Raw genomic sequence first — 23,721 nt, forward strand, 5'->3', positions numbered from 1 at the left:
TTTCTGTATATTCTACTGAAGGTATGAGCTAGCATCTGGTGAAAGTTACTTCCGCCAAGGTGATCTTGGACGGGCTTTGAAGAAATTTCTATCTGTGGAGAAGCACTATGCTGATATACTGTACAGGCTGGGCTATTTGCATGAAGGCTTGGAACCCAAAGTGGTGCACAGGGATGTTAATTGAATTTCCTTCCGATCTCCCTCTCCCTTCAGCTCCTGGTGTTTAAAGCTCAAGGACTTCCATGGCGGTTCAATTCCTTCCGATCTCCCTCTCCCTTCCGCTCCTGGTGTTTAAAGCTCACTTGTTAAATGTAGGCTGTAGCAATATATCTTAATATCATATTTGTCAATTGTGACGTTATCAGTCTCTGTTGTAGTGCCTTCTCTTTAGTATATTTCTTTACTTAGTTATGTTATTTTCCTTGTGTTGTTTCAGCTAATGATGGCTGTGTATCCATCCTGTTGTAGGCTCAAATGAGTTATTTGACAGGTTTTGTTGAGACAACAAGACAACAGCTCCGGAGTCTAAAACCAAATCATCGTATGAATTGGATTGGCTTTGCTTGGATTGGCTTCCCTGTTGCTCACCATTTAAACTCAAAGTATAATTTGATCCTTTTTATCATCAAACTATTACTTAGCTTTTTTCTTATCCCCTATTACTTAGCGCTTTTCTTTTTCCTCTATTACTTAGCTTTCATTATCATTCCCTCTGAATGAGTTATTCTAATACAGTACTAGTACTAAACAATCATGAATCATATTGAATTTTAGATTGTCAAACCTTTTTTAATTAAAGTATCCAATAAGATGAAGTTTGTGCTTTGACCGTCGTCTGAAATTTGGAGAATACATTTATGGTTCTATTCTTTTACTTGTGGCAATATAGGTGTCCTATTAGTTGTTCAAAAAATTAAAAGTGTCTCCTTTTCGTTAGTTTTTGTTCGTATACTGTTACGTTAGGTCCGATTGACCGGTGACAGAGCAGTTATACTCAACCGGTCGACCGCCTTACACTAACCGGTCGACCGGTGCCTGTGCGACAGTAACCCAGATTTTCAGAAATCAAAACAGTTTTTCAATTTATTCAAAAAACACAAAATAATTTTATAAGCCAAGGAAAATTAGATACATGCATATCCATCATCTTCAAAATCCATCTTCAAAATTCTTGATAAATCTCCTCCAAGAATTTTTACATAAAAATTCCTATACCGTTTTTCGGTTTACAAAATTTCTAATAAAGAAAATAAAATAAACCCTAACGGCGATGATAGGCCGTTTATCTAATTACATTGTAATTAACAAATTCTTATACAACCATTCTAAACTCTAAGGAACCATAACCGGTAAAAATTAAATAATAAATAATCATTGATAATTTATAAATAATAATCAATAATAATTATTTAATAACCATTCACCATATATTCATGATAACAACATAATATAGAAACCCTAGAGTGCCATCTCTCTAAAATATCAATTCAAGCATAAAAGAGATATTTTTAGATCACAAATCTATGTACATAGCATAATCATGAACAAATAACCATGGCTCTAATACCAATTGTTGGAAAATTAATGGCATCGAGTGCGCAGCAGAATTTAAAAAATTTTAATCAACGTTAAAACCAAACAAGAACATGTTCATGATGCTATATAACATAAATACTAAAGATCTAAAACATACCTTTTGAGATTTCAGGAAACTGCACGTCTGACAGATCTAAGCGTTCCAAACAGCATGCATCCAAAGTGACCAAAGCATCCAAAAAATGAAAAAAAAAATATATAAAATGGAGAGGGCAGATACCTGAATCTGACGAAGGGTGAAGAAATGAAAATAACACGACTTCCCCAAAGCTGAAGTTGACAGAGAGCTGACGAGACCCCAGAGAGAATAATAGGGCAGAAAAGAAGAAGAAGAAGAAACCAAATTCTTATCTTTCCTTTGTAAACTAAAATTCCGAGCACCAAAAAAAACAACTCCAAAAGAAGAGAAGAAGAAGAAGTCCAAAGCGTCCAAAGCGTCTAAAAAATGAAAAAAAATATATATAAAAATGAGAGGACAGATACCTGAATCTGACGAAGGGTGAAGAAATGAGAAGAACACGACTTCCCTAAGGCCGAATTTAACAGAGTGCTGACGAAAGTCCAAAGGGAATAACAGGGCGGAGAAGAAGAAGAAAAAGAAACCAAATTCCTATCTTTCCTTTGTAAACTAAAATTCTGAGCACCAAAAATAACTCCAGCAGACGAAAAGAAAAAGAAGAAGTCCAAAGCGTCCAAAGCATCTAAAAAATGAAAAAATATATATAAAATGGAGAGGGCAGATACCTGAATCTGGCGAAGGGTGAAGAAATGAGAAAAAAAAAATCCAAACCATCCAAAAAAATAAAAAAAAATAAAAAATGGAGATGGCAAATACCTGAATCTGACGAAGGTGATAGTTTAGCTTGACAGCAGATGACCAACTGTATTGCTGCCTAGGCCATTTGTACAATTTATCTAACTGCTCAATATGATCCGATGAATACTGACCGTTTTCTGAATAGAGCCCGACGCATTTTTAAAAGCCTTCATAGTATCTGAAAGTTCACGGTCCAAACATATTAGCTTACCTTATGCAAAACCTGGGCATGTGCCACATGCAATCAGTCATAATATTATATGCATCATGCCGATGATTGCAGAAAAAAATTGACAGCAATATTCAGCAACTTCAAAAATAGCCATAAATTTCAACAAAAAAGCATCTTAAATCACCTGTAATTGTCAGGATTCATGGCAAGTAATGCCTTGTACAAAGTAGCACCTTCTTCAAAGCGACCAAGCTTTACCAAAAGAGAAACCTCTTGTTCTTTATAAGCTAATTTATCAACCTTGAAACACATGAAAATGAGATGATAAGTACTGAAGAATAAAGATCATCATGCTCAAACTCAACATAATTAAAAGAAAATATGTAGCAGAAGCTTACTATTTTCAACTCTTTCTTGTGCAATTCATCAAGAGCTCTCTCAAGAGAACCAGATTCTTCTAACAATGAAATCTGGATAAACAGATGACACGTCCAACTATTAGAATCATAAGAGGAGCCAGAAGAATAACCAATTTTTTGCATCCACTAGTAAAAAAGAATATAACCATTTATTTATCCATAAAGTACAGACACACACACACACACACACACACACACAAGGCTAGAGGAGTTATGCAAAACCAGAAACAAAAATTGATATTAATTTTGAGTTGTCTCAAGGTCAAGCAAACATATATAAAGTGCTCGCTTTAAAGTTGAAAAAAAAAATGATATTATTTTTTAGTTGTCTCTAGATCAAGCAAACATATATAAAGTGCTCGCTTTAAAGTTGACTCTCTTAGGTCATAGAATCAAACACAACCAGAAAACATAGACATTAGCAAGCATTTTATAAAAGAAAAAGAAAAAGAAAAAGAAACCAAAAAAACAATAAAATCAACTACCACAAGTAAAGAGTGGGGAATACCTACAAAAGATAAATAGAAATAAGACTCCAATCTAGATAAGTCCATATGATTGATCCAGGTACTTGGGATCCTATGGATGAAGACATGATCTCTCTGGATCCTATTGAATTTAATTCGGAGGAGGAACCTTATAAAGATCGTATTGATTCTTATCAAAGAAAGACGGGATTAACGGAGGCTGTTCAAACAGGTACAGGTAAACTAAACGGCATTCCCGTAGCAATTGGGGTTATGGATTTTCAGTTTATGGGGGGTAGTATAGGATCTGCAGTGGGCGAGAAAATTACACGTTTGATCGAGTATGCTACCAATCAATCTTTACCTCTTATTCTAGTAAGGACAACAGAACCTACAACAATTAATAATTATAATACGACTTAAAATTTCACCACTATGACCAACTGGTTCTCCTCAAAGTTTCAATTGTTATCTAACAGAAACAACCATATACAGAAGGTTCCAGTTACAATACCTTATACAGGAGCATTTCCCCATGTTCACAACGTTCATTATCAGGAGGAAAATCATCTTCCAGCATTCCTTCATACGCTTCAAGAATTTCAACTGCTTTCAAAGCGCTTAGAAGAAAAAATAAAAAATGTTTTAGCGTAGGCAACATAAACGTCAAATTAATCGCATAAAAGATAAGGCCAACAAAAATATGGTTACATGCTAAAAAACTTGAGGAATTAAAAAGGTTAAAAGAACAAAAACTAACGAAAAGGAGACACTTTTAATTTTTTGAACAACTAATAGGACGCCTATATTGCCACAAGTAAGAGAATAGAACCATAAATGTATTCTCCAAATTTCAGACGACGGTCAAAGCACAAACTTCGACTTATTGGATAATTTAATTAAAAAAGGTTTGACAATCTAAAATTCAATATGATTCATGATTGTTTAGTACTAGTACTGTATTAGAATAACTCATTCAGAGGGAATGATAATGAAAGCTAAGTAATAGAGGAAAAAGGAAAGCGCTAAGTAATAGGGAAAAAAGGAAAGCGCTAAGTAATAGGGGATAAGAAAAAAGCTAAGTAATAGTTTGTTGATAAAAAGGATCAAATTATACTTTGAGTTTAAATGGTGGGCAACAGCGAAGCCAGTCCAATTCATACGATGATTTGGTTTTAGAGTCCGGAGCTGTTGTCTTGTTGTCTCAACAAAACCTGATACACAGCCATCATTAGCTGAAACAACACAAGAAAAATAACATAACTAAGTAAAGAAATATACTAAAGAGAAGGCACTACAACAGAGACTGATAACGTCACAATTGACAAATATGATATTAAGATATATAGCTACAGCCTACATTTAACAAGTGAGCTTTAAACACCAGGAGCGGAAGGGAGAGGGAGATCGGAAGGAAATTCAATTAACATCCCTGTGCACCACTTTGGGTTCCAAGCCTTCAAGCAAATAGACCAGCCTGTACAGTACCAATAACCATAAGCCAGTGAATGAAAAACTAAACCACTAAAGGAATCAGTGCAAAAGAGAGCAACCGAGCCCTCCCCTTTGGCCATTACAAAGAGACTGACAACTGAGCTACAGAAATCTACTGATATTCAATTTAGATCCTGATGTTACTTGTTAGCAATATATTAAATGCTACCTTAGAAGTAAGAAATTGCAAGTAAAAGAAAGCAAGAATGTAGTTAAAAGCATCAAGATTTCTTGGCCACCAAAAAGAATGAAAATATGAGAGAAAATTGAGCAACTGCCTGGTGAGCAAAGAAGATAAGTTGAGCTGCTGTCTTAAGTATAATTATGTTAAAAATATATCTTAGGAACTTACGAGCACATGCACGCACTATAGAGTTCACATAATCTGATTTTCTGGAGAAGACCTTACCCGGAGTTTCAGCATAACACATATTTGGCTGACTACGAATCATTTTTACATCAGTCTACATAAGACGCGAAGGGAGACAAATTACAACGTGTCTAGGCATAGAACTTAATGGAATAATAAAGGTAGCAGTAGCACCACGAACTGGGTAAAAGGACGGTAGGGATCTGGAAAATAGCAAGCAAGGACAGCAACAGCTGCTTCGCTGTATGCCAACCTCAGTTTTAATTGCTCTGGGATTTCAGTACTATCTTCCTGACCTGTTTAAAAGGTGCCTTTTTGCTGCAAAATTGGATAGAAAGTAGGAATAACGATATCAGGCCACAAGTTGGGCTAAAAAGTATAAAAATAAGAAAAGGCATAATCTAGCACAGATATGGAGATATGTGCCTAGAAGGCATCGACCCAAAACAAAGCCTCTAGCAGCTCATCTCGTCCAATGTAATCTAAATCCTTTCTTGCAGCCAAAATTCCACCTTCATTCCTGTCATTAAATTGAGAAATAATAAAATATAAGCATCTTTCTTTCTTGGTAAAAGAACAAAATAGACATTGTGGATTATGCACTTACAATACGTTCTGCAGTTCAGCACCAGTAAAATCCTCTGTAAGCTCTGCAACTTCCTGAAGAAGTGCTTCCTTCTCTGCCTCGGTTATTTCTAGCATGCACATGTCATGCTCAAAAGGTTCTTTGTTGTAAAGAAATACAAACTTGAGATTGTAAGGTCCTATAAGAAAAAAACAGAATTAAGCACTATACCTTTAAAATGGCCAATCTACCATCCTTAGATGGCAAACCAACTCTTATAATCTTGTCAAAACGGCCCTTCCACAATAAAGCAAGATCGAGAATATCCAGTCTATTTGTAGCACCTATAACCAGCACCTAACAAACCAAGTTAAACAGTCAAGCAAACTGTCTTTCTTTTTTTCTTTTAATTAAATTGGGATTAAGATTTGTTGTTGTTGTAATAAGATAACCCTCTTTAATCCAAGAATGGTTGCAAATATACCTGTGACGTAGAAACTTTAAATCCATCCATCTCTATCAATATTTGAAGTAGACCTTGTTCCCTTTCTGCACCACCCTGTACAATGAAGTCAGAAGTTGTACTCGTATCAATAACCCTCTTTAATCCAAGAATGGTTGCAACCGCACATTTGCTCCATTTCCTCAGGTGAGGAAACATGCAACAGCACGTTTCCCCTCCCTTTCCTTTTTTTTTTTTTTTTTTTTTTAGGAAACGTGCACGTTTCCTTCCTTTTATTTATATATATATATATATATATTAACGGGGAAGAAGAAGGAAATGTGGAGAAAGAAAAAAAATCTCTCTAAATTCATCCATATTAATTTAAAACAATTTTAAATTAATTTTAATATTAATTAATTAATATGTGTATTTAGAATTCTCAATTCTATATTAATAATCATAACTCAATATGATATATTCAGTTCACATTAATCTTATGGAGCCATTGAGATGAACTATGGACATTATAATTTTAAGCTCCAATAATTTTGACAATTAATTAACACCTTAATTAATATGTCAAAATTATTAATTCCAAATTACTCCACTATAAATTTGGAATTGCACTCTCAAAATAATAAAACAATTGTGTTCACGGAATTTGTGTTGTCCATTGATATAGTCACTACATACGAATTAATCCTCCATAAGCGGTTCATAATTAAAGCTAGGTATTTTTCATTAACCTCTTTAATTATATCTTTCTCTATAAGTACCATTGATCCTCTAATGAATAATATATTTTATGATCCAATCATAAAATTAAGCGCTCTTATTATTCAAGTCCCGAATCAACACTTATGGGAACCGTCCATCTACTTCATTATAAAGGAATGGATTTCATCTTATAAATTAATATTCCCGGCTATTTATTTTACTATGCTCCCAATATACCAAGACTTTGACACTATTCACATGTGTCATTACTCAATATGTCAAAGAACATAATATCATAAATAGGAGTTTATTAATTACTCAGAATTAAGATTAATACATATATGACCATCATTGATTAACATTGAATACTGTATTTAATAACAAAATTTATTAGAGATTCATAATTAATCGCGTTCCAGTCCTATGTAATCATATTACATAAAATGCTTTCATTCCAATAATCTCATTATTAACAATCTAGGATAAGATTGTTTCATTCAAAATGTAATGAACCGCATTAGTAATTTTAAATTAAAGATCACAACTTTAATTTATAATTACGGACAAGTTTAGATTATTTTATTTCAAACATTATCCTCTACATATAACAATTATATACAATGTTTAAAGTTACACCAAAAATAATCTAGGGATTTTGATATTTATAAAACATCACATGTATGCAAAATAATATTGAAAAATTCCTCATTTCATTGATAATCAGTAAAATATTTACATCTTATTTGATTTATGGGCATATATCCCAACATCAACAAGTTGAGATCATTCAAAAACCTGACAACTTGCTTCACCAATCGCTTGACTTCGCTCGACGAATGCTTCCTCAACCGATTCACATGTCTCCCAATATCCGTTTCCTACAAATCACAATTCCATATGTGAAAAATTTTTACAATAAAAAAAAAATACAAGACGATAAAACGAAATTACCTTGAGAGCTTGGAATGTTATATCCATATCAGTAAGACTCTGAAGCAATTTCACCAATGTATCTTCAGACTGCCAAAGAAATTCAAAACGTAAAATCCGAAACGAAAAGGAATTAATTAATTAAATTAGAAGAAAAAACGAATAAAAATAAGGAGTAGAAGTAGGACCTGGTTAGAATCTTCAAGTTGCTCCTTGATTTCTAGAATCTTCTTCTTCTTTTCAAGCATGAAAACACTTTTCCTGCTCAAAATATACGCATACACAGACATATACACGTGCTTATATTTATATAAAATGTTATGTACAAGCGACTACATTAATTTACATTTTTTACTTTTGGTATTGTGATTGGTTTACCTTGACTTCTGCTACCTAAGCTTTTCTTTTATATAAAGGTTTTCCAATGCTGATTTAAACATTTTTAAGAGGTTGCATTCAAGTTGGTCATGCGCACAAATTTTCCGAGTAGAGTCTTTCAATTTTAACTTCTTTTAAAGTGTGTTTATACTTTATCGTAATTGTAAACTTCAACTTTATTCTTTTATTTAATAAACTAAAAACTACGGGCATATGCAGTTTAGGTTCGTGAACTGAGAGAAATTCGTGTGCAGTTTGTATTGAACATTTTAGAATTAAAAGCCTCATGCATAAGGCAAAAGTTAGATTAAATATGGCCAAGTTTAGTTCTCATTTACATTTGTGCTCGACAAATGACCGCAACTACACCATTCGTAACTTGAGTTTTTTGTTTTTCATTAGAGAGAGAGAGAGAGAGAGCAACTACACCATTCGTAACTTGAGTTTTCTGTTTTTCATTAGAGAGAGAGAGAGAGAGAGAGAGAGAGTTCTAAGGAAAAGTATAAAAAAAGTAGATATTTGTTTGATGTAATTTGACTAGATCTATCGTGGAAAAATATGTATTACTGGTCGGAATGCACCAACCCCCCACAACCTCTTATGCCTTATCTTACCAAGTACGTACTTTCTAGCAAATATAAAATGAACATTTATTATGTTATTGTACTTTTGAGTTTTTTTATTTTTTGAGTTTATTAAAATATATACATATCCCAAATTTTGAATGTCCTTATGATTATGACAAAATCTTTAAAACGGCACCTATTATTTACCGAATTAAAATGACAGTTGTATAATTTAGTATAAATCGTGTATATTTACATGTAAAGATGTCTAATTAAGTATAAGTTTTGTATATTTATACGTCGTACAATTCAATATATGTCTTGTACAATTTAGTATATAAAAGTTGTATAATTGTAAATATGTATAAGTTGTATAACAAATTGTATAATTTATCATATATCTTGTATATTTACATACGGTTGTTGTACAATTCATTATAAATTTTGTATAATGTCTTCCGCCGGATCAGTCAGGCAAATTGTGCCTGCCCAACGGAAGACATTTCCATGATTATAGCTCAGTGTTTTAATTTTATATTAAAAATGTACAGGTCGTCTACAATTGCTTTTTACCCATGAACTGAATGTAATTAAAGTGGGGCAATGTAAAAACTCTACATTTAAAAATTTTATGTAATTTTTACAATTAGAAGACTTAAAGTGGGGCAATGTCGTTCCATCTAGTGTTCCCAAAATCATTTGCAATGTGGCAATTCTAGTCAAATTTTCAAAACAATAGCAATTAAATGTAAGAGTTATTAGGTTAAACTTTAAAGGAAATAATTATATTGAAGTTGAACCCTACGTTTCTCGAGATTATATTTTTAACAATTGGAGTTAAGAGCTACAATTCAGTAATGGGTTCTCAAATACAAAAAGTTTAAATTATGTGTTAAAAACCTAAAATAAAAAATATTTTACTGCAGGTATCTAGCGTTACTAACGATAATACACGAGCAAAAACGAAGGAAAATGATTATGCGTGGATACTATTGCATTAAAAGATGGAAATAAGTGAAGATGGCAACAACCAACTACCAGATCCGAAAGGAAAAGAAAGAGAAATAAAAACAGCCACCTAATTGAAACAAGTTTAGAAGGATTACGACAAGAGCGCTACCTGTCAATATTTCATTATGTTGTCTATCAATCAAAGACAGAAGAAAGGGCAAAAAATAAAAATAAAAATAAAATAAAATAAAATAAAAGAAAAGAAGGAAAGAAAGAAGAGGCAAGGCTTCCGTTATGTGTCTATCAATCAAAGACAGAAGAAAGGGCAAAAAATAAAAATAAAATAAAAGAAAATAAAAGAAAAGAAGGAAAGAAAGAAGAGGCAAGGCTTCCGTTATGTAATCTTTAAAGGGGAAAAAAAAAAAGGAAACATAATGAAACATCCGTACCTATGTTCTATAATCTAGTAACAGTGAAGACAAACAAATTATCGCCAATATGAATTTTTAATGAAATTGTACCACCGTTGTTATTTAGTAGAAAGCAAAAAATAATTAATCACTAATCTTACAAAATATTCAAAATTTTCACAAGACGAAGAAAAGGGGAAGACAAAAAGAATCATATAAAAGGATGAATGACAGGTTTTCCTTGATTTCAAGTGCGAAAGAATATGCACATCTGGTTTGTGAATGGAGAATTTCTATATTTTCGTGTATGATTGGAGGACATACAAAATGGCTAATCCATAAATGCAACCTCCGAATTACTTCCATGCAACTGAATCAATCTCATCTCTGGCTGACTTGTACAGCTCGAGCCGTTTAGCAATGGTTGCTCTCCTTTCCATCAATGCCGGGTCCTCATCCAACATTGCACTAAGCCTCTCTTTCTGCACATACACATTCAAAATCTCTTTCTAAGTAGCATATTTCCTTATAATAACACTAACAGTTAGATGCCAACTACAGATTAATGTGCTTTGAATTGTAGCCCTGCCTTTTTCATGTTTGGCAAATAATGCTTATAAGTATAACCATCCAAGTCTCATATCATGAAATCATATCGTCCTAGTCAATTAGGTAGAGCAGTTCTCCAGTGTATTGTCAAGAATAAGATTGAAAAAATACTACGTTCTTGGAGTAAATCAGTTTGTCATAGAGTACTTTCTTTTTTTCTTTTTTTTTTTCATAAAGATACCTCTCCAATATCTTTGTAGTAGCTGCTTATGTACCATTGCATCATCATGTATAGAACAGTGCTATGATTTGACTCGATAAGAATTCAAGATAAAACGGTTTCTTATCCTCGACGTTTCCCTTCAGCCACAAAAATTATAAAATTTTCAAAGCTTTTTAACGTTTTAACCTTGGTATGTTTGTTGTAGCTTTTCTTTCCCTGCTCACCTCAAGCTAATATTGTAGTCCTTTACATGAAAAAGTAATAATAACATAAGGAATGGAAAGAGAAGATGCACTTTCCATTATAATTTTTTCTAGTTTAGGGAACTTTTGGATTTCTTTATTCAATGTAACTTTAATCATATTCTTCTGTAGATCCAATATTGCTGACGTCTTTCATATTGAACATCTTTGATGGACCAGCCAGAGAATGGATTTCAGGTGCAAAAGTCAGGTATAAGCAACATGTTCAAAATGGAATGAGATTGGGAAACCTTACCTCTCTTCTCCCAACTTGGGCATAGAAGTGGCTGAGCAGTGATCTCTTGGCCTCTCGAACTTGACAGTAAACCACAGCCTTCGGAATTGAGTTCTTCAGTGTGTCACAAACCATGTTAATATAAGCGCTGACATTCGACCCTGATACATATTTCAGAATCTGTTTCAGCAATCTTAATTAATCTATTTTCCTAGTGGAGTTATATTTACGTGCATGTTAACAGCAACTAACATCTAGCAAATCGACAAATGAGCACCAGTTTTGAAAAGCATGAACAGTAATGCTTTAACACTAAACAAACAAAACTTGCTCTAGAAGAGAAGAGAAACCAAGCTGCATGCACATATTTCACGTGATTGCTAACTGTTGAGATCTAGCATAATATATTCAACCGGTCATGAAGCAAGCATAAAATGTCATACCAATCCTTCTGAAATGGTTATCTGCGTAACGGTCTGCATTTGGTCCTGTTGGATTGGGATTCTTCTCAGGTTCAAGATGAAGTTTTCGGAAAAATTCAACAGTTAGGTAGCTAGACTCCATATCCACCAGTCTTAAAACTGTTTTCCTGCTGTCTTCACGAAATCTTTCTAATGCTTCTGTTGCAGCAGCTGCTATGTCAGATTGAAGTGTAGGAAATCTTTTTAGTTCCTGTAATAATCATTAACATAACTAGTCAAATTCTGTCGATATTTTGAAAATCTGAAGGGACAATAATAAATTTCCAAGGCTGCCTCCCATTCTAGGTCAGTATGCCTGTACTTGCTATGTCACAAGTTCAATCACCGAGTTAAAGCAACTCGGGTATCATTTAGTAAATTATGTAACAAATTATGATGATTAATTTTTTTTTATAAGATGTAGCAAATTATGATGATTAATTTGCAAAACAAATAAGAAAACATACCATATTCTGTTTTTTTTTTTTTTTGCTTCAAGGACACAACAGCACAATTGTTATTATTTTTCACCGTTCTACAACACGTAAAGGTTTTGGTGTCAACTTTCTCGCGGGAGGAAAAGAAAGAGAGTGCTACTCAAACCAGTTGACGAAGCATTATCTTGAAAAAACTTGGTTCAATGTGACAGACCGTTACAAAAGCTAGAATGGTTCCCCCTTTCTTTTTCTTTTTTTTCTTTTCTTTAAGGAAAAACAACAACAAACAGAAAAACTATTTTACCTCAGTTTCAGCAATTGACTTCCGTACAAGTTCTTTTAAAACATGGTGCACCTGACAAGAGACAATAGAAAAAATAAATTATTAAGGAAGATGAAAACATAATGATAGCAGTGAGAACTCTGTTTTATCCACCGAAATATCAGCCTTGTATCACTTCTTTTTTCTTTTTCTACTCCTGAAATGCCAAAAACGATTTATAAAAAGTAATATTGTTTGATAGTACAATGGCATAGCCAATATTACCGCATCAACAGACGCTTCAGCAGGTCCTTTGAAGAAACCAATGGATCCATCAATGAGCCTTCTGTACCCCTGTTCTGGAGCAATTAAGTGGGGTTGATAACCATCAGCCTCTGAAACAACTCTCTGGACATTTTTAGTAGAGAGATGTCGGTCAAAAGGGAGTTTTTTCAAAGCAGCTGGTAACTGATGATCAAAAACTCCATATATTCGATCTCCACCAGGTCGCCTGAAGTGCCAGTGCACATTTAGTTTAACATATTGTATCCCCCTTGCTAGTTGTTGCATCAAGTCATTTTTTTGTTTTTTAAGTCTATATTTAATAAAAGTAGATAGAAAAGATTAAAAAAAAAAACCCTCCGTTGCTTCAATAATTCTCTTCAGAGAATTAACTGTTAAGAGTAGGAATTATTAAAAGAATACCTTAAAAACAGAGCGCCATAGATATATAAGCATTTAAATTTACGTCAATTTTTATATGACCTTAATTGAATTTTGTCTTTTATTTCTTTTTAGATTTCAATGCGTCATTTTTTTTTTCTTGAAATACAAAACTTTACACCCCACATTGGCAGCAATTTTTAGCTTTTTACGGACTCAATTAAATGGTTCTCTGTATCATCAAAGACCCACAACTGATATGAGATATTAGTTGTTACCATCAAAAGTTCATAAAATATTTTCCTTTATGACCAGTCAGGTGATTAGAGGGCAAGGAACGAGTCGAATGAGAATTCAAAATGGATAATTCTGCTAAGACCTGGGCATGAGCAGGATGGTATGTTCTATCTATCTTATCTTTTTCTGTATCCACTCAAGTTTGGTTTAGAAACTCATCAAATGAGGTAAAATGTATATTGAAAATGAAATTTGTTATCCCATTGGAAAACCACGCAGCCTTACTCTTTTGCCAAAACACATATTAAATGCTAAGCAAAAAGTTGGACATACCCTCCATCTAAGTGCTCCTTGAACACACGGTCAAAAGCCCGACACAGTTCTAAAATTGTGTAGAGCTGGGCCTGCAATGCCGTCATACAATTAAATTCAATTGGATTATGCAAGTTCATTCAGAAGCAAGAAAGAGATCAAGGTCAAAATCTTTACCCCAGAGTCTACTGCAATTGGCCTGCCAATACGATCCAGCTCTGCATTAAGCTCATCAATGGTTTTATTGATTAAAGAAATGATACTTGGTATACGCTGCCTGATGACATTCTCCAAATGCTGAAGACAGGGAGAAAGAATAAGGAAGAGAGTAGTTGGAGGAAGACAACGTAACTTTTTGAAAAGTAAGGTTATACAAGAATACAAAGAGATACAACATTAGTATCTTATGGATAGAATTCGACCTTAGATAAGAGCTTAGCAAGATATTCTGCCCCCATCTTATGTGCCAAGTGTCCATACTCAGGACTAGTCTGAAAGTATTCCCGTTCCTTTCTCCGAGCAGCCATCATATCGACATTCTTGTTAATGTCGGCCTGCGAACGGTTCACAATTCCAACCCATGGATGTTGCAGCCTGTACGATCTTCCTTCAAGAACCTTAAAAATTCATCACCAAACATTATGGCTTGACCAGTTCTGATCGAATGCGATAACATCCAAAAGATTGTTAGCATAACATAACTAACCAAACTGTATTGTATGCATGCATGTATATGTGATTATGTGCATATATGTACAGTGTGTGATAAGTAACTTTAACGCATGAATGACATAAAAGTAACAATAAGAGAAACTGAAGAACCAGAAGTTAACCAAATACAGCAGGAAGGCCTAAAGCTAACAAAATAGCCTTCCAATCTGATGAATGAAGAAAAATGGAATATTCTGAAATTCTATAGACAGAGACTCCTACATAGACTAATAAGCAGGAAATGAAAGTTAAAATTTCTCTGACTAATTTCTAAAATCAGGATTTGGATACATACATCCACTGCATTGGTTCCCTTGTCCATTAGATCAAGTTTCGTTAGCACCCCAAATGTTCTTTCACCTGAAAATATCAATTCATAAGTGGAGGAGATTGATTGCTTTTACCGAACCAAATGAAAAGTGTACGAGATCCAAAAAGAAAAAGTATTCTAGAAAATATGATAGTTCATATTACATGTAGGATCAACTTCTCTTGCAAGTTTTATAGCATCTGACGTAGCAATATCTTGATTTGCAGGAGATATAGCCAATATGATGCAGTTAGGCTGCAAAACAGAGAAGTCCATAACTGTATGAAAAAAGAAAGGAAAAAAAAAATTTGAACCTTTTTTAGTATTGACTGAATAGTTTTTAGCTTCTTTGTGTATTATTGAAAAACAAAAAAGAAAGGATTATCATCACTGGTCCCCCCGGAACTCTAAAAACTCTTACTTTGCCCCTTGAACTTTGAACTGCTTCCACTTAACCCCTTCTGTGTAATTTTTGTTAAAAATATATAGAAAAAAAGAGAGTGATTGATTTTAACAGAAATTCTTATAAAAAGGCTTAAATGGTACAAATTCAAAGTTTGGGGGGCAAAGTGAGAGTTTTCGAAGTTTAGGGGCCAAAGTGAGAATGACTTCACAGTTCAAGGGACATCAGTGAGATTAATTCAAAAAGAAAAGGAAAGAAAGGAAAGATAGAAGGGTTATTAGCCCCCTGAACTTTGGGATTGCCTCCACTTTATCCCGTGAACTTTAAATGTTCCCACTATACTACTTCAAACTTTTAGTGTTCAGGAGGCAAAGCGGGGGCAACCCCAAAGTTCAGGAGGCATGGGAACTAATAACACAAGAACGACAGATTATTAATGGAAATACATGGTCAATAAATGCTTTTCTACAAATGGTAAACCAAAAGCATTCAAGCGAAAAATCACCAAATGCATAAAATAGATCACTGACATAAATGTGTAACTAATACTACATGGTTATAAAACCCCCCGACCTCTAGCACCCAATTCAATCCTACTAAAATTTGATTGGCTTTAACTGCTTTTTCTAATAATCGGTAGCCAGAAGCATTCAAACAAAAAATCACCAAATGCATAAATAGATCCCTGCATAGAGTGTAGCACTACATGGTTTTTATAACTCTCCCCATCTCTTCCATCCAATCCTACCAAGATTTGATTGGTTTTAACTCCTTTTTCTAATAAACATACGTATACTCTCTAATACAGATATATAGATGGGGGTAGACCTAGTCTTTTTCAATGTATATAAACACAAACACCATAAATTTTAAACACGAATGAAGGGGTGTAAAAAATATCCAATCACTTTGCTGCTCTGAAAAAGCCGAATTCAGCAACTTCAATGAATATTATATGGAGGTTGAATCTTTCGTCCTCAATTTCCATTTCATTTCATGGGGCATTTGACTTAGTAGATAATCTTTATGATCTTCCTCAAAGCATGGTAGCAAAGGTTGTGATACAGGATTTGTGAGATAATTTTGGAGGTGATGAGCAACAAATTTTTGAGAGATCAGGTCAAACATTTTCAAAACACTATTTCCGGCAGTAGCAAGAAAATCACCATTTCCTAACTTCATAAAAATAAATGTTCTTTTTCTTTGAAGAAACTTTACATCATGCCTTGTACTAGATTTTTCTTAATCCATCAATTGGAATTTGGTGTAAGCCGTAGCATGGTTGATTTCTTCAGATCTCATTTGTCACATGATACTCCAGGCTTAAACCGAGCATTGCCAGCTAATATTTTCAAGTTAAACAAAAAGATAAAAAGCATCATGTATCATATCCTCACCTTCTCAACATAAGAGCGGACCATATTTTCAATATCTTCAACAATACTGTCCGGTTGTCCCTCTGCAAGACACAAAATTTAACACCAAATCTCCTACAAATCCACTAGTTTTATAATATAAAGAACGCAAATTTCATTGTCTTTGACTAAACCAGATAAGATAGATCATAAGAGAGAGAAAAAGAGTACAGTTATTACCTACAGCAACCTTTGTCAATCCAGGAAGATCTATGAGGGTCAAGTTTACAACTGCAAGAGAAAACATAATCTTAGTCAGCACACCATTCCAATAGCATGGAATTAAAAAATTTCGTGAAAAAGTAAAAACAAAACAAGGACTGTAAGTGTAAGTTAATCAGCTGACGTGAATGTCTATGCAACAATTTAATACAACGAGCACAACTATTCGTCATTTTTTTTTAACAGTTTGTAAATCTGCAGCCGGAGGGCAGAAGTTAGACAACCCTAAAAATAGCCCTTTTGTTTAGTATGTAGAGAGATTGCATGTTTTCAATGCACCAAAGCATCACAAAACAAACTTTAGAAAGAGAAAAAAAAAAAAAAAAGGCACATAATATGGAAAGAACGATTTTTGTTTACTATGTTAGTTTCACTTGAAATATTTCATTCAAATGCTACTAGTGGAAATGAAAACACAAACCATTTGGAGAGTATATGCTGAGATGAATTGGATGGTTAGAGATTTGCTTTGTTTTGCCAGTTATACGATCCGTCTCATCCTGGATCTCCTTTCTCACAGCAGCTGAAGAAGTAAAGGACGTAAATCAAATAACATACTAAAAATAAAAAGCATAGTTTATAAAATACCTCTTAATAAGCAATACATGTCTTAATCAAAGAGATAATTTTCCAGTCAAAGTTGACTTGCCAAAATCAGTAAACTTCTTTCTAGGAGCATGAAGAAATTCTGCATACTCCGCCTGCCCCTCATTTGTCTGATGAAGTTGCAATACCAATGGCCTCCGCGTAACAATACCTTCCAATCAAAGAAAGTTAGTTAGAATAAATTAAGGAGTGCATAGAGAAAACCTATACGCAAATCTATGTGATTAAAGCATCTTCAGGCTGGTAAAACAGAATAAAAAAATTCATGCTACCAATTAGAATGTTATATTCAATTGAAAGAAAAACCACCGCTTGCGTGCTGAGAAAGACTAGGAAACTTGAAAAGAAACCCACAAACAAACATTTCCACACAAAAAAAAAAAAAAGAAAAAAAAAAACAAGAAGAAGAAGCAAGCTTTAGTTTATTCCATTACCGAGCTCGATACATTAGGGTTGTTCTTTTGTATTTTTGAGTTAGAGTGATTTGAGTGATGATTTTGAGTTGAGTTTGAGTTATAACTTGAGTTGAAGTTGTAATTTGAATTATGATTTGAATTGAGAATCTTTTTTAGTGTGTTTGGGTGGGTCAAAACTTAAATTTACATTTAAATAGTATTTTAATAAAAACTCAATGGTGATAAAAATTTTTAATAGGGTATATGGGTGGGATTTTATTCATCTGACAACCTTTTCGTTGTCAATGCATAGAAAAAAAATCATCTCAATCAAAATTAAAACGAAAAAGTTATGATATTTTTAATAATAGAAAAAAATATTGTTCATCAATTTGAATTCGAGTTTCCGAACTCGAGTTGAAGGAAAAATTTGAACTCGAGTTTAGTCCCAAACTCGAGTTCAAATTCGAGTTCAAACTCGAGTTCAAACTCAAATTTTATAAAAGAACATGAACTTGAATAAAGTTATAACTCGAGTTGAAACTTTTTTTGAGTTTTGATGCAATATGTCGCGAACAAATTAAACTGACGAATAAACCGCATTGACATTTCACATTTCCCTTATTTTCTTAGCAAACAATCACAAAGCAAACAAAAATTATACAGGAAAAGAAAATAAATCGATACCAGATCCACGAGGCAAGAAATCCCTCCCCACCACGCTTTCCAACACCGAAGATTTCCCGGAACTCTGTTTTTTTCACATCAAGAAAAAAAATAGGGCATTACAACGCCAAGAAAGAAATCCCTAGAAATCAATCACAAAATCATCAAATCTGGGAATTTTGAGATGTAAATGAAACCTGGCCTCCGACAACGGCAACCGAAGGCAGAGCTTCCCAGAGGGACATTCCCTCGCCGCCATGGTCGCCTAAGACGGTGCAAGCTCGCTGGATTCTGTTGACGAGACCGATCAAGCTCTGCATTGTCGCCATTTTTGGGGAAGGAATTGAAGGCGATGAAGATCTACGCTACGAATCTATCGATCTAAAATTAGAAATAAAATGCGAGAAGCGATCTGAAGAGAGAATGTGAGATCGAGAAAGCTGGATTCGTTTTCAGAGCATTAATTGATCCGAGTTTGGGTGAAGAGATCGAATCTGAGAGAGAGAGAGAGAGAGAGTAAACGGAAAAAGAAAACAGTTGTTATGGAGATTGTTGCATGTAGTTTTGAGTAGTTACGTATTTTAGAGCAAAGATTTTCATGTGTGTCGAAAATGAGAAATTTTGATGAAAGAGACAGGAAGAAAATAGAAATTGGGAATTAGATCATTTTTTTTCATAACAAAAAATTATCGATGTGTATTTTACGTGTTAAAAAATGTACCATATTTTAATTTATGTATACATTTTATTTTTTTTTCTCTCAAAATTAAACAGATTCTCACCCCGACTGACCATTTTTTTTTTTTTTTTTCCTTTTTCCTTCCATTCCTTCCTTGCCCAGACCCCCTTTTCTCTCTCTCTCTCCTATAGTTCTCACCGACCACCCTAATGTTGAACGACCTTCCCCAAACGCCGACCGATCATCACGAACACTGACTGACCATCCCGAACGCCGACCGACCCTCTAGAACTCCGACCCGACCCTCTCGAACGCCAACCGACCAACCCCAACGCTGACCGACCATTTCCACCCCAACGCCGACCAACCTTCCCCAAACGCCGACCAATCCTCACGAACACTGATTGACCATCCTAAACGCCGACCGACCAACCCCAACGCCGACCGACCATTTCCACCGACCCTCCGAACGCTGACCCGACCAGAACACCCACACCTCCAGACCATAACTGAAAGGGCATCACAAAACAGCTCTTCTTCCTCAACTAAGACGGTTATTTCCAGAACTCAAGTCGACGAGGCAACAGAATCTGCTCTCCCTCAAGTAACACTAAGATTTTATTCTCTGAATTAACATTAAGGTTTTATTCTTGTTTTATTTTTTTCAAAACAAACCAAGAACAGACCAGTAACCGGCCGAACAGAACAAAACGCATTAAGAACAAATCAATAACAGACCAAGAACCGATCACCAGACTACGAACAGACCAAGAACCGACCACCAAACCAAGAACAGACCAAGAACCGACCACCAGACCAAGAACAGACTAAGAACCGATTGACCAGACCAAGAACAGACCAATAACAAACTCTAATAAAACATTAAAAACATACATTTTTACATATATTTTGATTTTTTGGTATGAATAACCATTGTAATTTATAAAAGAGACAAAAATTTGGTAAAAAAAGAAAAACCCAAGAACAGACCAAGAATCGACAACACTTTATCAAGAATAGACAATGATGTTTGTTTTTTTTTTTTGGAAAGCTTCGAACTAGTCCCGAAGATTGGAGAGACATTTAATTTATAAAAGAGAAAAAAAATTTGGTAAAAAAAGAAAAAACCAAAAACAGACTAAGAACCGACAACACTTGACCAAGAATACACAATGATGTTTTTTCTTTTTTTGGAAAGCTTCGAATTAGTCTCGAAGATTTTAGAGACATTTAATTTATAAAAGAGAAAAAAAAATTAGTAAAAAAAGAAAAAATCAAGAACAGACCAAAAACAGACAACACTTGACCAAGAATAGATAGTGATTTTTTTTTTTGGAAAGCTTCAAACTAGTCTCGAAGATTGGAGAGACATTTAATTTATAAAAGATAAAAAAAATTTAGTAAAATATTTAAAAACCAAGAACAGACCAAGAACCGACAACACTTGACCAAGAATAGACAATGATGTTGTTTTTTTTTCCGGAAAGCTTCAAACTAGTCCCGAAGATTGGAAAGACATTTAATTTATAAAAGAGAAAAAAAATTGGTAAAAAAAGAAAAAACCAATAACAGACTAAGAACTGACAACACTTGACCAAGAATAGATAGTGATATTTTTTTTTTGAAAAGCTTTGAACTAGTCCCGAAGATTGGAGAGACATTTATTTTATAAAAGAGAAAAAAATTGGTAAAATATGAAAAAACCAATAACAGACTAAGAACATACCAAGAACCGACAACACATGACCAAGAATAGACAATGATGTTGTGTTTTTTTTGGAAAGCTTCGAACTAGTCCCGAATATTGGAGAGACATTTAATTTATAAAAGAGAAAAAAAATTGTTAAAATATTAAAAAATCAAGAACAGACTAAGAATAGACCAAGAACAGACCAAAAACCGACAACACTTGATCAAGAATAGGCAATGATGTTGTTTTTTTTTTTAAAGCTTCGAACTAGTCCCGAAGATTGGAGAGACATTTAATTTATAAAAGAGAAAAAAAATTTGGTAAAAAAAGAAAAAACCAAGAACATACCAAGAACTGACAACACTTGACCAAGAATAGATAGTGATGTCTTTTTTTTTTTTGGAAAACTTCGAACTAGTCCCGAAGATTGGAGAGACATTTAATTTATAAAAGAAAAAAATGGTAAAATATTAAAAAACCAAGAACAGACTAAGAACAGACCAAGAACAGACTAAGAACGGACCAAGAACCGACAACACTTGACTAAGAATAGACAATGATGTTGTTTTTTTTTTTTTTTGGAAAGCTTCGAGCTAGTCCCGAAGATTAGAGAGACATTTAATTTATAAAAGAGAAAAAAAATTTGGTAAAAAAAGAAAAAACCAAGAACAGACCAAGAACCGACAATACTTGACCAAGAATAGATAGTGATGTTTTTTTTTTTGGAAAGCTTCGAACTAGTCCCGAAGATTGGGGAGACATTTAATTTATAAAAGAGAAAAAAAAATTGGTAAAATATTAAAAAACCAAGAACAGACTAAGAACAGACCAAGAACCGACAACACTTGACCAAGAATAGACAATGATGTTGTGTTTTTTTTTAAAGCTTCGAACTAGTCTCGAAGATTGGAGAGATATTTAATTTATTAAAGAGAAAAAAATTGGTAAAAAATGAAAAAACTAAGAACAAACCAAGAACATCTTGGTTTTTCCTCTTTTTACCAATATTTTTTTTTCTCTTTTATAAATTACAATGGTTATTAATACCCAAAAAATTAAAAAATATGTAAAAATGTATGTTTTTAATGTTTTATTAGAGTTTGTTATTGGTTTGTTTTTGGTATGGTCGGTCTGTTCTTAGTCTGGTGGTCAGTTCTTGGTCTATTCTTGGTCTGCTGGTTTGTTCTTGGTCTGGTGGTCGGTTCTTGGTTTGTTATTGGTCTGGTCGGTCTGTTCTTGGTCTGGTGGTCGGTTCTTAGTCTGGTCAGTCGGTTATTGATGACGTGGAATAGTTGATGTGGAAGTTGGCCTATTTACTCAATTTATTTTTTTGTGGTTTATTTACTTAAAAACACTTTTTACTTAGTCTATTTATACAAAGGGCCCATTGAAAATTGACATTTCAACGTACAATATGAAATTTCTGTTTCCAGCTAAGGGGGAAAAAAGTACTCTTTTTATTTTTATTTTTTTGTTTTTGTTTTTGGGGACATGAAATAAATTTTTTTTTCAGGTTTAGAAAGTCCCTACTTTTAATTGATAGGAGTTTTTCTGGTAGTGGTAGTTTTAGTTTTTATTATTGAATTTGATTAAAATTATATTAAAATAAAAAATATATATATAATAAATTTTGATATATATCTAATAACTAAAAAATAAAAAAATATTAATAGTCTATATTTTTAAGAAGTATTCGAAAAACTCTCTAAATTAATAACTTTCTTTCCTTTTTTCTCTGAAAAGGAGAAGGGAAAATTTGAAAAGGGATTTTTTTTGGCTAGTTAATTGAAAAAGGAATTTTGAAGGATTTATTGGGTCCATTTCTTTTTACAAAGCTTACCTTGTTAAATTCTTTTAATCTTAAAAGATGAGAGAGAGAAAAAAATATTTAACAAAATAAATAGTATATTAAATAATAATTTTGATCCTAATAAATAGAATATTAAAAATAATTTATTCTAGATAATATTAACAAATAACAGTCTTGAAACTTTTATTATTATTATTATTTTTTTGCTGCGATGAGACTAATTGGAGTAAATACTTTTGTTTCTAAAAGTAATTCTACTAATAAAAAATTTGATAATAAAATAATTTATTAAAAAGAGTGTATTCACCAAGATTTGAATTATAACGGTTTTATTTTTTAAATAAATTAGAAGTCATAGATCCTAAACTATATAAAAAAATTACTAAAATAAAAAGAAAATAGTGATACATGTACCTTTGTCTTCTCCATCACCGATCTGCAAAATTCTCTATATCTCATCTATCTCTCTTCTCGCGATTTATCTCTCTCCTCACTCTTAGGCCCCGTTCATTTCACCGATTCGAATTTAGAATTCGAGTTTTGCTACAGTAAAAAGCTCTCAGAAACAATCACATCTAACTTTTTTACTACAGTAAAAAGCTCTTACATAAAATCACATCTCAACTCGAATTAAAAATTCGAATCAACGAACAAAACGGGCCCTAAGTCTATCTCTCTTCTCGCTCACTGCTCTTGTTCTCAACGCCGAAAACGGCAAGAAAATCACCATGATGACGAGAAATTGCGAAGCTGAGGAGAACAACAAAGCTTCGGTGACGCAAAAGAGTTCATGACAGTAGTTCGCGAAGGAAAAGAACTCAAGATTGTCAACCAATAGGGATTCAAGCATTCTTTTTGGCGACAAGGACCACAATAACATCGACGAATCACGATTT

At 33.5% G+C, this 23,721-nt stretch overlaps 3 protein-coding genes across 4 annotated transcripts; all 3 read right to left on the reverse strand.

The window, feature by feature from the left end:
• Positions 1-2,264: 2,264 nt before the first annotated feature.
• Positions 2,265-5,394, reverse strand: LOC112092814 (N-terminal acetyltransferase A complex auxiliary subunit NAA15-like). Of its 2 annotated transcripts, XM_024169883.1 has the most exons (8): positions 5,375-5,394; positions 4,832-4,948; positions 4,589-4,685; positions 3,986-4,091; positions 2,984-3,055; positions 2,770-2,885; positions 2,432-2,591; positions 2,265-2,297 (listed from the first exon to the last, which is right to left on the reverse strand). In XM_024169883.1, the coding sequence occupies exons 3-7, from the start codon at positions 4,630-4,632 to the stop codon at positions 2,573-2,575; spliced, it is 357 nt and encodes a 118-aa protein (XP_024025651.1). In that variant the 5' UTR covers positions 4,633-4,685; positions 4,832-4,948; positions 5,375-5,394; the 3' UTR covers positions 2,265-2,297; positions 2,432-2,572. The 2 variants fall into 2 exon arrangements, with proteins under 2 accessions (XP_024025651.1, XP_024025657.1); XM_024169889.1 differs by lacking the exon at positions 5,375-5,394 and having other exon boundaries at positions 4,832-5,115.
• LOC112092820 (probable mediator of RNA polymerase II transcription subunit 26c) lies at positions 5,204-8,375 on the reverse strand. Its single transcript, XM_024169894.1, has 7 exons — positions 8,371-8,375; positions 8,181-8,253; positions 8,014-8,082; positions 7,858-7,940; positions 6,385-6,459; positions 5,943-6,257; positions 5,204-5,855 (listed from the first exon to the last, which is right to left on the reverse strand). Exons 2-5 carry the CDS (start codon positions 8,238-8,240, stop codon positions 6,420-6,422), a joined length of 252 nt encoding a protein of 83 aa, XP_024025662.1. The 5' UTR covers positions 8,241-8,253; positions 8,371-8,375; the 3' UTR covers positions 5,204-5,855; positions 5,943-6,257; positions 6,385-6,419.
• Positions 8,376-10,497: 2,122 nt separating this feature from the next.
• Positions 10,498-19,239, reverse strand: LOC21388999 (dynamin-related protein 1C). Its single transcript, XM_024169926.1, has 16 exons — positions 18,844-19,239; positions 18,668-18,731; positions 17,629-17,736; positions 17,401-17,502; positions 16,938-16,988; positions 16,740-16,801; positions 15,104-15,194; positions 14,925-14,989; positions 14,341-14,535; positions 14,096-14,215; positions 13,940-14,010; positions 12,992-13,217; positions 12,749-12,799; positions 11,990-12,218; positions 11,568-11,707; positions 10,498-10,779 (listed from the first exon to the last, which is right to left on the reverse strand). The coding sequence occupies exons 1-16, from the start codon at positions 18,973-18,975 to the stop codon at positions 10,654-10,656; spliced, it is 1,833 nt and encodes a 610-aa protein (XP_024025694.1). The 5' UTR covers positions 18,976-19,239; the 3' UTR covers positions 10,498-10,653.
• Between the last annotated feature and the right edge of the window lie 4,482 nt (positions 19,240-23,721).

The sequence above is a fragment of the Morus notabilis genome, unplaced genomic scaffold (genome assembly GCF_000414095.1).
Source record: "Morus notabilis unplaced genomic scaffold, ASM41409v2 Scaffold1449, whole genome shotgun sequence".
NCBI classification, from domain to species: Eukaryota; Viridiplantae; Streptophyta; class Magnoliopsida; order Rosales; family Moraceae; genus Morus; species Morus notabilis.

Bases quoted from the DNA above. Each gene is read 5' to 3' on its own strand.
- LOC112092814 (XM_024169883.1), bottom strand. From the start codon at position 4,632: ATGAATTGGACTGGCTTCGCTGTTGCCCACCATTTAAACTCAAA. The intron at 4,092-4,588 runs GTATAATTTGAT...TTTTCTTCTAAG, and splicing joins GCCCACCATTTAAACTCAAA to CGCTTTGAAAGCAGTTGAAA. The intron at 3,056-3,985 runs GTATTGTAACTG...CTGTTTATCCAG, and splicing joins GGGAAATGCTCCTGTATAAG to ATTTCATTGTTAGAAGAATC.
- LOC112092820 (XM_024169894.1), bottom strand. From the start codon at position 8,240: ATGCTTGAAAAGAAGAAGAAGATTCTAGAAATCAAGGAGCAACTTGAA. The intron at 8,083-8,180 runs GTCCTACTTCTA...TTTCTTTGGCAG, and splicing joins AACTTGAAGATTCTAACCAG to TCTGAAGATACATTGGTGAA. The intron at 7,941-8,013 runs GTAATTTCGTTT...TGTGATTTGTAG, and splicing joins TAACATTCCAAGCTCTCAAG to GAAACGGATATTGGGAGACA.
- LOC21388999 (XM_024169926.1), bottom strand. From the start codon at position 18,975: ATGGCGACAATGCAGAGCTTGATCGGTCTCGTCAACAGAATCCAGCGA. The intron at 18,732-18,843 runs GTTTCATTTACA...TGAAAAAAACAG, and splicing joins TTGCCGTTGTCGGAGGCCAG to AGTTCCGGGAAATCTTCGGT. The intron at 13,218-13,939 runs GTATGTCCAACT...CTGGCACTTCAG, and splicing joins AAGGAGCACTTAGATGGAGG to GCGACCTGGTGGAGATCGAA.